Raw genomic sequence first — 18,345 nt, 5'->3', positions numbered from 1 at the left:
GCCTCAGAGGAGCAAACCAGTCCTAAGTATTCACTTCGCTGCCTGCCGGAACAATGCCCGACAGACTTAAACAAAACTGTCCTGCATGACAAGGTACAGTTCAAAGTGTTAGGATCCAGGCCGTGCCAAGAAGGAAACTGTAAGCCATAAGCAGCCGCTGCTGCTGCTAAGTCACTTCAATCGTGTCCGACTCTGTGTGACCCCACAGATGGCAGCCCACCAGGCTCCCCCGTCCCTGGGATTCTCCAGGCAGGAGCACTGGAGTGGGGCGCCGTTGCCTTCTCCAGCCATAAGCAGAAGAAACGTCAAAAAAGCACCAGAAACGGAGCCAAAGACAGTGAATCTGCCGACAAGAACCTTAGCAGTCATGTTGAGATCTCACGACTGTGCTCAAGCACATAGGAAAACGTAAACGAGATGAAGAACTGGAAGCTATAAAAAAAGACCCAAATCCACAGGGAGAAAAACTGTGTCCAAAATGAAAAATACCCAAGATATAAGTAACAGCTGATTGGAAACTTTGGAAGGGAATAACGGTGGACTCAATGACAAATAGAAACTATGAGAAATGAAAACTGACGTTTCCAGTCCTGTGGCCACTGCTGAGTTTTCCAGATTAGCTGGCATTTGAGTGCAGCACTTTCACAGCATCACCTTTTAGGATTTGAAACAGCTCAACTGGAATTCCATCACCTCCACTAGCTTTTTGTTTGTAGTAATACTTCTTAAGCCACTTGACTTGGCATTCCAGGATGTCTGGCTCTAGGTGAGTGATCACACCACTGTGTTTATCTGGATCATGAAGATCTTTTTTGTACAGTTCTTCTGTGTATTATTACCACCTCTTCTCAATCTCTTCTGCTTCTGTTAGGTCCATCCAGTTTCTTTCCTTTATTGTACCCATCTTTGTATGAAATGTTCCCTTGGTATCTCTGATTTTCTTAACGAGATCTCTAATCTTTCCCATTCTATTGTCTTCCTCTATTTCTTTGCATTGATCACTGAGGAAGGCTTTCTTATCTCCTTGCTATTTTTTGGAACTCTGCATTCAGATTAATATAGCTTTCCTTTTCTCCGTTGCCTTTCACTTCTCTTTCCTCAGCTATTTGTAAGGCCTCCTGAGAAGCATTTTGCCTTTTTGCATCTCTTCTCTCGGGGATGGTTTGGTCACCACCACCTATACAGTGTTACGAACCTCCATCCATAATTCTTTAAGCACTCTGTCTACCAGATCTGTTCCCTTGAATCTATTTGTCACCTCCACTATATAATCATAAGGGATTTTTTTAAGGTCATATCTGAATGGCCTAGTGGTTTCCAAGTTTTCATCCTAATCCCAAAGAAGGGCAGTGCCAAGGAGTGTTCAGACTACCACACAATTGTGCTCATTTCACACGCTAGCAAGGTAATGCTCAAAATCCTTCAAGCTAGGCTTCAGCAGCACATGAATTGAGAACTTCCAGATGTACCAGCTGGATTTAGAAAAGGCAGAGGGACCAGAGGTCAAATTGCCAACATCCACTGGATCATAGAAAAAGCAAGAGAATTCCAGAAAAACATACGCTTCATTGACTATGCAAAAGCCTTTGACTGTGTGGATCATTCTTCAAGAGATGGGAATACCAGACGATCTTACCTGCTTCCTGAGAAATCTGTATGCAGGTCAAGAAGCAACAGTTAGAACCGGACATAGCACAGACTGGTTCCAAACTGGCAAGAGTACGTCAAGGCTGTATACTGTCAGCCTGGTTATTAACGTACATGCAGAGTACGTCATGGGAAAGGCCGGACTGGATGAAGCACAAGCTGGAATCAAGATTGCCAGGAGAAACATCAACAACCTCAGATACGCAGATGACACCACCCTTATGGCAGAAAGCAAAGAGGAACTAAATAGCCTCTTAATGAAAGTGAAAGAGGAGTGAAAAATCTAGCTTAAAACTCAGCATTCAAAAAACGAAGATCATGGCATTCAGTCCAGTCACCTCATGGCAAACAGATGGGGAAACAATGGAAACAGTGTCAGACTTTATTTTGGGGGGGCTCCAAAATCACTGCAGATGGTGACTGCAGCCATGAAATTAAAAGATACTTGCCCCTTGGAAGAAAAGTTATGACAAACCTAGACGGCACATTAAAAAGCAGAGACATCACTTTGCCGACAAAGGTCCTTCTAGTCAGAGTTATGCTTTTTCCAGTAGTCATGTATGGATGTGAGAGTTGAACCATAAAGAAGGCTGAGTGCTGAAGAATTGATGCTTTTGAACTGTGGTGTTGGAGAAGACTCTTGAGAGTCTCTTGGACTGCAAGGAGATCCAACCAGTCAGTCCATCATAAAGGAAATCAGTCCTGAATACTCACTGGAAGGACTGATGCTGAAGCTGAAACTCCAATACTTTGGCTACCTGATGTGAAGAACTGTCTCATTGGAAAAGACCCTGATGCTGGGCAAGATTGAAGGCGGGAGGAGAAGGGGACGACAGAGGGTGAGATGGTTGGATGGTACCACCGACTCGACGGACATGACTTTGAGCAAGCTCCAGGAGGTGGTGACGGACAGGGAGGCCTGCGTGCTGCAGTCCATGAGGTTGCAGAGAGTCGGATGCGACTGAGCTGAAGTGATGCATTAGTTTTCTGGGGCTCCCATAACAAAGTGCCACAAACCACATGGCTTAGAAATGTATTCTCCAGGTTCTGGAAGATTTAAATCTAGATTTCAGGTGTCAGCAGAACTGGTTCCTTCTAGAGGTTGTGAGGAGAACGCTCTTCCTTGCTGCACTCCCAGCTTCCTGTGGTCACTGGTGTGCTTGGTGTCCTTGGCTTATCCATACATCAGTCCGGTCCTGGCCTCTGTCCCCATATGGTGTTTTCTCTCTCTCGTGTCTCTCTCTTGCCCTTTGCTTATAAGGACGCAGTTCACTGGATTTGGAGTCCACCCTAATGCAGCAGGACATCACCTTAGATTACACCTGCAAAGACCCTCCCTCTTTCTAAATGAGGTCACATTCACACATTCTGGAGATTAGGACTTCAACATTGTTTGGTGAACTTATTTTTGGAGGGAGACACAATCCAACTCAGCAGGTTTTCTTAATCAGCTTTTCCATTTGCTGAAAACATACAGGAATACCACAGATGTTTCATACATTCAGACATCTTTGTCTCTTGAGATTGTTGACTTCCCGATTAAACTGTTTTCTGAAGGCCCCTGAGGGTTTTCTACATACACCATCTGTCATCTGTGAGTAGGGCCAGTTTTATTTCTTCTTTTCCAGTTTTTCTAGTCTTCACTTTATTGCCCGATTGCTCCTGTACCAGGGGGAACTACAGGAATAAGTGAGCACCTTGCCTGATGGGGCCCTCCTCAGGGAGAGCACTCAGCACGTCATCAAGTGGAGAGTTGGCTGCAGGTCTTCCGGACACACAGCTCTGTCAGACAGAGGACACTGCCCTACTCCTCGTTTGCTGGGTGGTGGTGGCGTGAGTGGGTATTGAATTTTGTCATAGGCTTTTTTTTGCTTCTGTTGAGATGATTATATGGATTTTTTTTGTTTGGTCTGTTGTTATGGTGCATTATTTTTTTAATGTCAAGCAATCTTATATTCCTGTAATAACTGCACTTGGTTATGTTATTTTTTTAGGGTTTTTGACTCTACGTTCGAGAGTCATCTGTCACTTTCCTTTGTGCCCGATCTTCCTCACGTTTCAGTGTCATAGAATGAGTCAGGGCGCACTCCTACTTGGTCTCCTGAGTCTGTAGGACATTGCTATGTCTTTCTTAGACGTTAGGAAGAATTCACCAGTGAGTCACCTGAGACTCTAATTTCCTTTGTGGAAAGACCTTTAATTCCAGCTTCAGTCTATATAAGTGACATAAGGCCGCTCAGGTTTTCTGTTTGTTCAGTTTTAGGAAGCTGTGTGTTTGAAGGACTTGATCATTTCATCTAAGTTGTCACATGTATCAGCTCCATAAACTCTTCATAGCGTCTCATCTGTTTAACATCCTAGAGATCTATAGTGATGCTCATCTTTGACTCCGGATTTTAGCAATTTACGTTTTCTTTCTTCATCAGTCATGCTCTGGGCTTATCAGTCTTATTACTGTTTAAAAGAACTAACTCTCGGCATTGATTTTTGTCTGTTATCCATTTCATTGATTCTGCTCTTTTATGATTTCCTTCCGTTTTCTTTGGGCTTAATTTGCAGTTCTTTCGCTAGCATCTTGAGTTGAGCACTTGGATCGTTGACGTCTCACCTCCCTTCATCCTAATACACACCTTCGGCGCTGTTACACTTCCCCTGGTCACTGCTTTCGCTGTATTCCATAATTTTTAGCAACTTGTATTTTTATTTATACTCAGTTCAAAATATTTCCAGTTTACATTGTATTTATTTTCCCCATGGGTCATTTAGAAATACGCTGAGTTTATTAGTTATCATTCTGTTGCTGAATTGTGGTTTAATCTCAGTGGTCAGCAGTCACAAATTCAGTGATTAGGCTCTTTGGAATATTGTTGTGACTCACTAATTTGTCTCTCTTGGAAGCATTCCGTGTACACCTGAAAAGAATTACAGTGAGCGCTTGTTGAGTGTAACTTCCATTCTACATATGAATTAGGCCAGGTAGATTATTTTGGTTAAATCTTCTATTCCTTACCGATTTTTTTTCCCTGCTTCTTTCAGTTACTGAGAAAGGTGTGTTAAAATCTCCAACTATGATTATGTATTTAGTTCTTATGCTTTATATTGCTATTATTATTAGCTCTGTGCAAATCTGGGTATATTATATACCCCTGATAAATTCACACTTTTATCGTTGTGTGATGTTGATCTTTATTTCTGGTCATATTTTTTGTCTTAAAGCACACTGTTCTTGGTTGATGTTGGCGTGGTGTGTCTTCATCTTTTCTGATGGGCACACAGGCAAGACTTATTTTTGTCCACTGTGACAATGGTCGTTATTCAGTCAGAGGATTTGGTCAGTTTATTTATTGCCACATATGTTGGGATTCTTATCCCCAACCAGGGATCAAACCCCAGGCCCCTGCATTAGAAGTAGAGTCTGGGGGCTTCCCTGATGGTCCAGTGGCTAAGATTCCACGCTCCCAATGCTGGGGGCCCAGGTTCCATCCCTGACCAGGGAACTAGATCCCACGTGCCACAGCTGAGAGTTCACAGGTCACAACTAAAGGACTCGAACACTGCAGCGAAGGCTGAAGACCTGCGGTGCTGCAACCGAGACCCGGTGCAGCCAAGCAAATAGTTAAAAAAGTAGAGAGTCTTAACCAGCAGAGTGCTCGGGGAATCCCTCTGTAACTTTTTAAGTATTTCCGTCACTGCTTCGGTGGTTTCCCTAGAGATTATAATATGCTCCTGTGATTCATCAGTCTACTATAAGTCAATGCAGAGGCCTTATAACCTCTAAGTGTGCAAGTTGCTTAAGCCTCGTTGGTGACAATCGTCGTTACTGTCAACAATCTGCTCCCACACCTAAAAGTTCTCGCGGTTGTCTGCATGTCTGAAAACCTTCAAGACATTATTGTTTTAAACAATCAGTAGTCATCCATGTCTACTCATCCCCATGCTCTGCCCTCCTTTCTGTATTTTTATCCAGAATTACTTCTGACCAGCCTCAACAGTCTCCATAGCATCCTTATTTCTTTTAGTACCATCTGCTGCATACACTCCAGCACTCTTGCCTGGAAAATCCCATGGACGGAGGAGCCTGGTGGGCTGCAGTCCATGGGGTCGCTAAGAGTCAGGCATAACTGAGTGACTTCCCCTTCACTTGTCACTTTCATGCACTGGAGAAGGAAATGGCAACCCACCCCAGTGTTCTTGCCTGGAGAATCCCAGGGACGGGGGAGCCTGGTGGGCTGCTGTCTATGGGGTCGCACAGAGTCAGACACGACTGAAGCGACTTAGCAGCTGCTGCTGCATATGCACCTGGTGAGCCTGTACTTGTGTGGCTGTGTCTTCACGGTGCCTCTTCCCCCACGTGTCTAGAATTTGTTACTGTATAGTGGACTCTGGATTCTGTTACTTGTGTCTGAAGAAAAATGGGTTTTGTCCAGCAGGCCTGTGGATTACTGGTTGGCTACCTAGAAGAGGGGGACGTTTTCGTTTTGCCCTAAGATGTCAACTTTACTCCTAAAATGTGGCCCCTTGAGGGTTTCAAAGGAAAACCGAGGATGCAGCTACCCCTTCTAACCCTGAGGGACAGCCGCTGGGGCCTCTGCTCCGCCCGTCCTGCCGTCCAGCCCTGTCCCTGCCGCAAAATTCATAGAGTCTTACTCTCAGCCCCTGCCCGGTTCAGGGTCAGCCAAGGATCTGAGGGCTCCCCTCCTGTGGCTCCTTTCTCTCCAAGAAGCGCTTGGGTGTCTGCCAAGTCCCCAGCTCCTGAGGACAGAGGCTCCCCGTGACGCTCGACACGGACGGCTTCCAGTCAGGCTCGTGGACGCTGGAGGGGGCGTGGGGAATCCCACAGAGGAATGGACACCTCAACTCCCCTGGGAGGAAGGCAGAACCGGAGAAAGAGACCGTACGCACTCGCGTGGCGGCAGCTGCTCCAGGCAGAGGGGACCGCAGACCGTGGGCCAGCAGCAGGGGGTTCATATCCCAGCTGTGTCCCCTGCTGCTGTGACGCCTCCCCGCCCGCACTGAGGGCGAGAGGAACCCCTAGCCTCCTGGCTCTCCTGACGGTTAGCAAGGTGATAGGCCCCGTGGCCCTGCGCTGCCCTGCAGGGCTCTCCTTTGCACTCAGCCTGTCCTCGACTCCCGTCTGGGCTGGACGACTGGGCTCTTCAGGCCCCAACAGGCAACAGTCTGCAAGCATGTCTCCTCGGCAGCTAACTGAGGCCCAGGTGGAAGTGCGGCCAGGCTCCTACACCCCAGTCCCCCACACACATTCAGGGCAACCACTTAGCAAGTCCCTTTATTACAAAATCGTCACATGATCACGTGTTCAATTTCTGGGGGTGTGGCGAACACTAGGGCAGCGCAGCGAGTCTCAATGCAGCTCAGCGCTCAGCTCCAGGACTCCCAGGAGGCGTCGTGCTGGCCGGCGAGAACGCCCATGGCTGTCCACTCGTGGCCTCTGCCTGGCCGCTTGGGAGACCAGCTCCAACCCCTACCTCTGCCGCCAGCCCCACCGCAAGTTCCCGCTGACCCGAGAGTGGCCGAGACGGAGGCTCAGAAGTACCCCCAGCCTGTGCTGGGGGCCCCGATCCTGATGCGGGGCGCACCCGCCACTGGGCTCACTGGCAGCACTCGGCCACGTGCTTGAAGAGCTCCTCGCCCTGCTCGTCGCTGAAGCACCGCAGGCAGTGGGGGCACTGCAGGTCCCCCTGGCCTCTCTGGGTCACTCCCGAGCACCCGCCCTCTGCGGGGAGGTCCAGCCACTGGGATCCCGTCCCAGGCCTCCGGCCACCAGCTGCCACAGGCTCCGAAGCGTCGGTCTCTAAATACCTGGGAGATCTGCTCCCTGTGTGAATCCGGCAGGAGACTGGCTCACGAGAATCCTAGAAAAAGGCAGGCGTCCGCTCCGGAGGCTGGTTTCGGCTCCAGCGTCTGGAGCCGCGTCCATCGCTGTGCAGGACCCGCACCTTTGCTCTGCCTGGGGCCGAGGCTCGAACGAGGACGTGCCAGGGACAACTGAGGGGTCCGGACCCCCCGCCTGTGCCCACGAGGGGGCCACCCCATCACGCGGCAAGGAGGGGCCGTGTGCAGGAGCTCCCAGTCGGGGCACGAGCTCAGGACAGGCCGGCGGACGCCACCCTCCGCGCGCACACAAATGCCACCAGGAGGTTTCCGGGCACTGGGCATGGCGGCCCTGCCTGGAGCGGAACCGAGGCCTTGGCAGCCGCAGGAGAGCTCGAAATGCGTGAAAGAGAAACGAAGACGACTCCCGCCCCGGGCCCGAGGAAACCCCGGCTGTACCTGTCTCCAGGACGCCTGGCGCTGCAGCGAGGCCACCTGCTCCTCCAGCTCATGGATGCGGCTCTGCGCCCGCTCCCTGTCCGCCCTCTCCGACGTGAAGTCGTCTTTGTAGGCGAGGATCTGCGAGAGGGCACGCCCTCATCAGGAGGCGGCGGCCCCGCCCCCCGCGTCAGGAGGATGAAGCCCGTCCCCCTATTCCCTCAGGAGGAGGAGGCCCCGCCCCCCGGCGTCAGGAGGAGGAAGCCCGGCCCCCTATCCCCTCAGGAGGAGGAGGAGGCCCCGCCCCCCGGCGTCAGGAAGAGGAGGCCCCGCCCCCCGGTGTCAGGAGGAGGAAGCCCGTCCCCCTATTCCCTCAGGAGGAGGAGGCCCCGCCCCACTATCCCGTCAGGAGGGGGAAGCCCGTCCCCCTATCCCCTCAGGAGGAGGAGGCCCCGCCCCCCTGCGTCAGGAGGAGGAAGCCCGGCCCCCTATCCCGTCAGGAGGAGGAGGCCCCGCCCCCCTGCGTCAGGAGGGGGAAGCCCGTCCCCCTATCCCCTCAGGAGGAGGAGGCCCCGCCCCCCTGCGTCAGGAGGGGGAAGCCCGTCCCCCTATCCCCTCAGGAGGAGGCCCCGCCCCCTGCGTCAGGAGGAGGAAGCCCGGCCCCCTATCCCGTCAGGAGGCGGCGGCCCCGCCCCACTATCCCGTCAGGAGGAGGAAGCCCATCCCATCCCTTCAGGAGGAGAAGGCGGCCCCGCCCCCCGGCGCCCACGCTGTGGCCGCACCTGCTGCTCCAGCATCTGCACGCGCTCCAGCGCTGCGTCCCGTGCGCTCCTCGCCGCAGCCAGCTCCCGCCGCGCCTCCGCGCAGTCATCCATCTTCTCCTCCAACTGCGCGTTGAGCCGGGAGACCTCCTTCCGCATCAGCTCGGGCTCCAGGGGGACTTGCAGGCCCTTTAGCTGCGCGTGGAGCCCCCTCACGTACTCGTCCCTGCTGGCGTCGTAGCGCTGCCACCTGGCATTGAGGTCCTCGACCTGGGGGCCGGAAAGCGCCCTCGAGCCCGCCCGGAATACGAGACCCGTCCCCACGTGGAGGCCGGCTGCGCCCACTCTGGACGGGGGGACGGGGAGGGGGGGAGGGAGCGGGACGGGGGGAAGCACCCGGACGCGGTGACGGCGAAGTCGCTGCCTGAACGCTGGATTGACAGTGATCCCTGCACCTCATTTAGCAACACGCGAATTAACTTCGGAGTGGAGGACAACCGGATGTGCTCAACACGTCCTTTTGGGCAAACGTGTCGGGCCTTTGGGGACCCTGTGTATCTGCCGAAGCGACCTCAGGGCAGGGGAGACCCCTGGGCATAGCAAGGGGAGGCCCCTCACCCGCTCGGCCCGAGTGCGATCTCAGACACTCACGTGAGTCACCTTCTGCCTCAGCACCCGGTTCTCCTCCCGTAACTTCTCAACCACCGCGTGCACAGAGGCGTCCCCTTCCGTACACTTGGGCTGCACAAGAAAGGGACCAGAACCCGTGTGACCGCACCTTCCGTGCGGGCACCGAGTCGCAGACGGCCCTGCAGCCGCCCTGCCCCTGCGGCAGGTGCAATGGAGACAGGAAAGGACAGGCGCTTCCAGAGGGGAGGGTGGTCCTGGCCCCGCCCAAGCCCACCCCACAGAGGGGCCAAGCCTTGCACCGTCTCCACGCCCGAGACCGCCCAGCATCACAGGGCTGGGGCCAGGGTGGAGTTGGGGCAGGAAGCCGAGCTCGCTGTAACCAAAGAACTTCCCGGCCCAGGGCCCATGGCCGCCAGGAGCAGGCCCCTCCTTCGGGCCCGCTGTCCCTCCCGTTGGGTGTGTCAAGATGACCACGGTCAGCTTCAGGGGCTGACTGTCTACAACAACCTCCCCTGGGATTGCGAGGCTGGTGGGATTCACCTCTAGAAGCCCAGGCGTGCTGACCCAGTCCCAGCAGGGTGGGCGGGGCTAACCGAAAAGCCATCAGAAATTCAGTCATTTAACAAACCGGATGGATGGCGGTGACATTTTTGTGAGAATTCCCCTCGAATGACAAAGGAACTGCGTGTGCTAACCTGGCGGGCTTGGGAAACCCCGCTGACTCGGCCAAGACCAGCGCTGAGAAATGACGCCTGCTTATAGCCTCAGCCCAGGCCAACCACGACCGGCTTTCAGATCCCCAGAGAGAAAGGGCCCCATGACTCAGAATCATACGAGTCCACGGCCTGCCCGGAGAGCACTCTGGTTTCTCAAATGTGCCCTGTTCTTTCTGAGGTTCCTTTTTCATGGGATTCTCAGACCGAGGCCCTCCCCCACGCCCGGCCGAGCTGCTGCTAGGGGACTGCAGGGCTCGTCCCAACAGCCCTACATCACAGGGTGCGGTTCTCGACCAAGCTGTCAGCCCCTGCACCACCACGACCCCACAGCCCCCGGAGGAGCCCCCTGATTTCTCAGGTGGGGGCTTCCTGATGCTGAAACCCACCCACTCCCCTGCACCCACACTGCTCTCCCCCCATGGGCCCCGTCCCAAGTAGCTCCAGGCAGGAGGCACAGCACCAAGCGGGGCCCCGTGTCCTCCCTGCCCAGGCCTGAGGCCCCATTCAGGGCCACCTCCCCACTGGGCCCAGGGGCAGCTGCAGGTCCGCTCTCCTGTGACATCCTGCAGGCCCCACCGTCCTAGAGGAAATCCCCAGAAGGGCGGGCGGCCAAGACCCTCCCCGTGGCGCAAGGCGAGGCCTGCTGACCCCAGGGCCTACCTCGGGGCTCTGCTCCCCCGCGGTCCCCTGTCCCCCCTGGCGTTCATCCAGACACTTGGCCAGATGCTGGCACATGTGGGCCGTGGCAGCCAGGGTCCGCCGCAGCTGGTGGGTCTCGTCGGCCAGGGAGCGACACAGGACGTGGCTGGCGGCCCGGGCCCGCTCCTTCTCCGCCACACTCCTCCGCAGCAGGGCCACCTCCTTCTCCCGCTCGAGCCCCGGCTGGCTCAGGAGCTGCTGCGCCTCCCGCTCCTTCTCCTCCAGCTGCTCCGAGAGTCTCTCGATTTCCTAAGGGGAAGATTTAAAAGCACAACTGATCTGACTGCAGTTGGAGAATACTCTTGAGAGTCCCTTGGACTGCAAGGAGATCCAACCAGTCCACCCTAAAGGAAATCAGCCCTGAATATTCATTGGAAGGACAGATGTTGAAGCTGAAACTCCAGTACTTTGGCCACCTGATGCGAAGAACTAACTCACTGGAAAAGACCCTAATGCTGGGAAAGACTGAAGGCGGAGGAGAAGGGGACGACAGAGGATGAGATGCTTGGATGGCATTGCTGACTTGACGGACATGAGTTTGAGCAAGCTCCAGGAGTTGGTGATGGACAGGGAGGCCTGGCATGCTGCAGTCCATGGGGTCGCAAAGAGTCGGAAACGACTGAGCAACTAAACTAAACTGATCTGACTGAAAGAAGCAGCATCAGAAATAAACATTCACAAAGTGAAGACAGGCACAGACGCCCATCTGTACGGGCGTTCATTCGGAGGCTGGCTTCTGGATGGATGATTAACTCAGGAGTTTCAGCCCCAAAAGTTATACCTGAAACGTCATCTAAAATTCCGATTTCAAGAGCAAACTCGTAAGGTTAGATTTTACATCATCAAATTACTAAGTGTGGCAATCGCAAACCTCTTGAAAGAAAGAGCAGAAACTCCCCCGCAGTGGGCAACCCCCAAAGCCACGCCCACGTTCTCACCTCGACACCTGGGAACGTGACTTCATTTAGCTCCAAAGAGCTGTTCAGTCCGTGAGGATGTAATTAATTAAGAGGAAGGCATGCTGGATCTGATGGACCCTGATCCAACGTCTAGTGCCCTCATAAGAGGCGAGTATGGACACGTAGAAGAGGCTGCGTGTGGCGAAAGGCAGAGACTGGACTGTCCACACCCAGAGGACGCCAGGGTGCCAGCAGCCACTGGGAGCTGAAGAGGACCCGCCCCACACCCTGGTTCAGGGCTTCTGGCCTTCAGAGCAGCGAAGATCAAGGATCTACTGCCTTTGTGCTGTGCACACTAGCTCATGCCCAACTCTGTGATTCCAGGGACAGCAGCCACCAGGCTCCTCTGTGCATGGGGTTCTCCAGGCAAGAGTACTGCAGTGGGTTGCCATGCCCTCCTCCAGGGGATCTGCCTGACCCAGGAAGCCCAAGTCTCTTGCGTCTCCTGCATTGGCAGGTGGGTTCTTTACCACCAGCACCACCAGGAAGCCTGCCTATTACTGCCTTAGGCCACCCAGCTGATGTTAGAACAGCTCTGGGAAGCTAGTATCCCCGACCACAGTCCTTCAGATGCCGCTGGCTTTCAGCACCCCCAGTTGGGTTCTGCACTCGGCTCTGTGCTGTCCCACTTTCAGAGTAACGTCCACCGTAACGAGCATGCGAGGGAGGTGCAGCAGGAGGAGCCCGTCCATCCTACACGGGGAAACAGCTTCTGGAAAGCCAGGGTGGAGACTGAGCATGCACGGGGAGCGTGGCAGGGAGCATCGGAGCTCCGCTCACGCTCACGCTTACACGAGGGACCCAGGACCTCCCCTCCACTACTCACAATCTGGCCAGGGGTCTCGCCAGGGTGCTGGCACGCGTCTGTGGCACGTGTATTTTGCACTCAGGGGTCTGACAGCACTGTCCTGGTGCCCTGCTTTTCTGCTCCTTGGTAAAATACTGTGTCCCACAGCAGCGCACAACCTGCCTGTTCTTTTCAACTACAGCCTGGAGCTTAAGCCAGAGTGCAGGCTGACCAAGCACACGCCTCCAGCTGGTGTGCCTCGTGCAGACACAGCCACGGGATACATCCCTAGAAGGCGTGTCCCGTGCAGACAAGCCACGGATACATCCCTAGAAGGCGCGCCCCGTGCAGACACAGCCACGGGATCCATCCCTAGAAGGCACGTCCCGTGCAGACACAGCCACGGGATACATCCCTAGAAGGCACACCCCGTGCAGACACAGCCACAGGATACATCCCTAGAAGGCACGCCCTGTGCAGACACAGCCACAGGATACATCCCTAGAAGGCGCGCCCCGTGCAGACACAGCCACGGATACATCCCTACAAGTCTCACGGCTGGGTCTGCCCAAGCCTGGGGTTAGGAAGTAATTGTGGGGATTTCCCTGTTGGTCTAGTGGCTGGGACTCCAAGCTCCCAATGCAGGGGACCTGGGTTCCATTCCACGTCAGGGAACTAGATCCGACATGCTGCAACTAAGACCCAGCACAGCTAAATAAATAAAATATTAGAAAAAAGAACTGATGGGGTGGACCTAGAGGCAATCATACTAAAGTCAGAAAGAGAAAGACAAATACCATATATCACGCATACGTGGAATCTAAAATATGACACCAGTGTTCCCACCACACAGAAACAGAGGACACTCTGTGGTTGCCCAGGGGGAGGGCAAGTGGGGAGGGCTGGGGTGGGAGTCTGGGATTAGGAGAGGCGGACAATTAACAGAGAAGGAGCAGACAAGGCCCTACTGTGGAGCGCAGGGAAGTGTACTCGGCATCCTGCGGTAAACCACACGGGCAAGGATACGAAAGAGTATACACCATATACATACACACACATGCATGGGCTTCCCTGGTGGCTCAGACGGTAAGAATCCGCCTGCAATGCAGGAGACCTGGGCCAGGAAGATCCCCTAGAGGAGGGCATGGCAACCCACTCCGGTATTGTTGCTCGGGAAATCCCATGGACAGAGGGGCCTGTCTACACTTTATGGGGTTGCACAAAGTTGGACACGACTGAGCGACTCACACACACACGTATGTATACATACAATGTTTTATATATATATGTATAACTGACTCAATTTGCTGTATAGTAGGAATTAATGAAATACTGTAAATCAGCTATACCTCAATAAAAGTAAACAACTGGGGGACTCAGGAGCACGGCCAGGCTCTGGGTCCCTCCCTGGGCCCAAACCCACATCCGTGAGGCGAGGGCTGCTCCCCCAGCATCGGTCATGCCCCATCCACAGATAACCCCAGCCCGTGACGGCAGTGCGCTAACCAGGTGACCAGAAAATACTCTGAAAGCCTCGTCCTCATTCTCTCGGGGAAGTTTTTTCGCGCACCTTACAGGATCTATTTCTCGACCAGGGATCGAACCCAGGCCCTTGGCAGTGAAAGCACAGGGTCCTAACCACTGGGCCACCAGAGCTCCCTCAGGGAGCTTTAAGAGCACCCTTTTCCCCATTTTCCTCGGACTTTGCTCTAGAAGTGAACAGAAAGACAAGAAGGGAAACTCCATTAGAAGAATCAGTCGGCCTAGCTCTCTTGGGAAAGGCCTCGGGGAAGGCCAGGGACTCACTCATGAAGGTGGCGAGGGGACAGCAGGTGGCCGTGAGGGCAGCGGGCGGGGAAGTGAGGTCAGGCCCTGGCAGATGGGCCATGTCCAGCACCAGGTGGACGGGAAATCAGGACTGGCGACAACGGGTGTGACAAGCGCCAGCGGATCAACTTCAGCAGCAGGGCTCTTGCCCACAGGCGTCCGGCGCTGGCGCGCCATCAGCCCATCATGCCTCACTGCCCTCTGACCTCACGGGCATCACAGCCAAGCCGGGCAAGGCCTGTTCTTGGAAGGCCACTACTTCATCCTTCCTTTGGGCCCTGATGACCTCACCGCTGGGCTGAAGGAGGAAAAGAGGCCTCTCTCTGGACCTGGCCAGAGGGCATCAGAACCTCCTCCCAACACACGGCCCTCCAGCACCAGGCCGGCCCTGCAGGCCCCGTCCAGGGCCTTCCAAGCCTGTCCACACAGCTGGGGCCGCCGGCAGGTGCCAAGGCACTTGGTCTGGGTGAGCCCCAGAAGGTGAAAGTGAAGTCGCTCAGTCGTGTCCGACTCTTTGCAACCCTGTGGACTGTAGCCCACCAAGCTCCTCCTTCCATGGGATTCGCCAGGCAAGAATACTGCAGTGAGTTGCCATTTCCTTCTCCAGGGGATCTTCCCGACCCAGGGATCAAACGCAGGTCTCCTGCACTGCAGGCAGACGCTTTAACCTCTGAGCCACCAGGGAAGCCCAACCCTGATGGGAGGGCAGGCTCTCTCTGCAGACTGTCCCGGCAGCACTGAACCTAAAAACACAAACCCAGACCCAGTTCTCGGCCTTGGACTGTGTTCCTTAAAAACTGGCCACTTTTGAAGGCCTACCAGCCAATCAAGGCCCCGTCCTGTGCTTTCCTGTGGGAAATACGGCAGGGGCTTCCCTCCAAGGGGACACAGCCCAGGCCAGCACGGCCCAGCCTCCCCGGGCGCGTCTCCCTGTCCAGCAGCACAGCCCTGCGGGGATCCTGTCGCTGCCGGGGGACGGACGTGCCCGAGGACATCGACCACACGTACCCAACTGCACCGAGTTCCCCTCCCAGTGGCTCAAAACCAAATCTGGAGGAATCACTGAGAGCACAGAGCCCTGTCCTGCGGGGACAGTCACCTCCCTGAAAAGCTAACTCAGGTCAGAAGCTGTGACTTCAGCAGGAGCGCCTCTGTCCTTGTCTCTATCTGATACGGAAGAGTATTCACGTAAAACAGAAGTGTTTACGTGTCCTGTATGTGAAAGATATCAATATACATAAACAAATATGCATGTTGTGAATGCAGACAGAAGTCTGTACGCGACACCAGTGCAGGCCAGGCCCCGTGGGGCCAGCTTCTAAGGCTCACGGGGGTGAGTGGCCAGGAAGTCAGTGACCGTAAGGAGGCAGCGGCACCGGCTGCCCTGGCCTCTGCCTCCACCTCCCGCCGCCCCCTCACATCCTCTGTGAGGCCGGAGGACTTCGGGCAGCACCTCATCTGCAAGCGTCCTGAGCTGCTAGATGGAGACAGGCCGAGCAACAGCGCAGCAGGAGGTCCCCCGGCTTCAGGGGCTCGTGGGGTTTCCCAAAGACGCTCCTCGCCGCACCCACCCCAGGAGGAGGCCAGGAGGTGTCTGCGAAGAAGACCGGGGGTGCCGCCTCAGGACCGGGGCCCCTTCTCCACCTGCTGACGACACAGACCCAGAGCACCGCACCTGGCGGACGAGGGGGAGGACTGCTCGGATCTGAAGGACACAATGGCTTGATGTTTTGTCTTAAAAATCTTCCTTCAAACATCAGTTTAGAAATGACCTGGCTCTGGCATCCCTGGTGCTCCACAGCTTAAGAATCTGTCAGTGCAGGGGACACGGGTCTGACCCATGGAAAAGACCCCCACACGCCATGGGCCAGCTAAGCCAATGGGCTGCAACAATGAAGCCCGCCCGCTCTGAACCTGAGCTCCACGGCCAGAGAAGCCACCGCAGCGAGAGGCCTTCACCCCGCGACGGAGAGAAAGGCCAGAGCAATGAAGAGCCGGCACAGCTGTAAACAAAGGCCCAGAAAGAAGGACCGACCTGGCTCACGTGCAGACTTGCCACATTGACAGCCTCACCGCCAGGAACCAGCCAGCGCCTGAGGAACGAGGCAGGCCACTGCAGGCTGCTCCCCGTCCGCCAAGGGCCGCCTGACCTACCGCCCCACAGCCGCATGCAGACCCCAGACCCCTGCAGCCCCCAGGTTTTCAGCACTTGTTGCTCTGAAGTGGGAGGCACACTGGCCCGTCTGGCCACGTGTCCCAGTCCAGTTCGTAACCGTTAGAAACTGCACGCATCACACCGTCTCCGCCTCCATCTTCACGGGGTGTCTTATAAGGATACCAGGCACCGGGGGCCCACCCTAGTCCAGGAAGACCTCACTTTATCACACCTGCAAAAGCCGTACTTCCAAATAAGGTCTCAGTCGCTCAGGCATCTCCAACTCTTCGCAAACCCATGGACAGCAGCACGCCAGGCCTCTCTGTCTTTCACCATTTCCCGGAGCTTGCTCAAATGCATGTCCACTGAGTCAAAGATGTCGTGCAACCATCTCATCCTCTGCCACCCTCTTCTCCTGCCTTCAATCTTTCCCAGCATCAGGGTTTTTTCCAGTAGGTCAGTTCTTCACATCAGATGGCCAAAGTATTGGAGCTTCGGCTTCAGGATCAGTCCTTCCAATGAATATTCAGGACTGATTTCCTTTAGGATGGACTGGTTGGATTTCCCTGCAGTCCAAGGGACTCTCAAGAGTCTTCTCCAGCACCATCAATGCTTCAGGGCTCAAGCCTTCTTTATGGTCCAGCTCTCACATCCATACATGACCACTAGAGAAACCATAGATTTGACTACAGGAACCTTTGTCAGCAAAGTAATGTCTCTGCTTTTTAATATGCTGTCTAGGCCAGTCATAGCTTTTCTTCCAAGGACCAAGCGTCTTTTAAAAACTTTCATGACTGCAATCACCATCTGCAGTGATTTTGGAGCCCCAAAAATAAAGTCTCTCATTGTTTCCATTGTTTCCCCATCTATTTGCCATGAATGAAGTGATGGGACCCAGATGCCATGATCTTAGTTTTTTGAATGTTGAGTTTTAAGCCAGTTTTTTCACTCTCCTCTTTCACTTTCATCAAGACTCTCTTTAGTTCCTCTTTGCTTTCTCCCATTAGGGTGGTGTCATCTGCGTATCTGAGGTTGTTGATATTTCTCCCAGCAATCTTGATTCCAGCTTGTGCTTAATCCAGCCCAGCATTTCACATGATGTACTCTGCATATAAGTTAAATAAGCAGGGTGACAATATACAGCCTCAACATACTCTTTTCCCAATTTGGAACCAGTCCGTTGTTCCGTGTCTGGTTCTAACTGTTGCTTCTTGACCTGTATACAGCTTTCTCAGGAAGCAGGTAAGATGGCCTGGTATTCCCATCTCTTGAAGATGATCCACACAGTCAAAGGCTTTTGCATAGTCAATGAAGCAGGTATTTTTCTGGAATTCCTTTGCTTTTTTATATGATCCAATTGATGTTGGCAATTTGATTTCTGGTTCCTCTGCCTTTTCTAAGTCCATCTTGTACGCCTGGAAGTTCTTGGTTCATGTACTGTTGAATAAAGCCTAGCTTGAAGGATTTTGAGCATTATCTTGCTAGCATGTGAAATGAGCAATTGTGCAGTAGTTTGAGCATTCTTTGGCATTGCCTTTCTTTGGGATTAGAATGAAAGCTGACCTTTTCCAGTCCTGTGGCCAACGCTGAGTCTTCCAAATTTACAGACACATTGAGTGCAGAACTGTAACATCATCTTTTAGGATTTGAAATAGCTCAGTGGAAACTGATCACCTCTATCCACTAGCTTTGTTCGTAGTGATGCTTCCTAAGGCCCACTTGACTTCGCATTCCAGGCTGTCGGCTCTGGGTGAGTGGTCACGCCATCGTGCTTGTCTGGGTCGTGAAGGCCTTTCTTGTGTAGTTCTTCTGTGGGTGCTTGCCACCTCTTCTGCTTCTGTTAGGTCCACAGTTTCTGTCCTTTATTGTGCCCATCTTTGCATGAAATGTTCCC

At 54.0% G+C, this 18,345-nt stretch overlaps 1 protein-coding gene across 1 annotated transcript in view; it reads right to left on the bottom strand.

Moving 5' to 3' along the window:
* Positions 1–6,918: 6,918 nt before the first annotated feature.
* Positions 6,919–18,345, bottom strand: part of TNIP2 (TNFAIP3 interacting protein 2) — a 28,170-nt gene continuing 16,743 nt past the window's right edge. Inside the window, exons 2-6 of the mRNA XM_070791911.1 lie at positions 10,685–10,972; positions 9,330–9,419; positions 8,700–8,948; positions 7,939–8,058; positions 6,919–7,520 (exon numbers count right to left, since the gene is read on the bottom strand). Of these exons, the coding sequence (XP_070648012.1) occupies positions 7,257–7,520; positions 7,939–8,058; positions 8,700–8,948; positions 9,330–9,419; positions 10,685–10,972 (1,011 nt within the window). The 3' untranslated portion in view covers positions 6,919–7,256. The remainder of the gene's footprint in view (positions 7,521–7,938; positions 8,059–8,699; positions 8,949–9,329; positions 9,420–10,684; positions 10,973–18,345) is intronic.

Source organism: Bos indicus, chromosome 6 (genome assembly GCF_029378745.1).
Source record: "Bos indicus isolate NIAB-ARS_2022 breed Sahiwal x Tharparkar chromosome 6, NIAB-ARS_B.indTharparkar_mat_pri_1.0, whole genome shotgun sequence".
In the NCBI taxonomy this organism is placed as follows: Eukaryota; Metazoa; Chordata; class Mammalia; order Artiodactyla; family Bovidae; genus Bos; species Bos indicus.
Note: the sequence above shows the minus strand (reverse complement) of the source record. Positions and strands in the feature narration are given on the sequence as shown.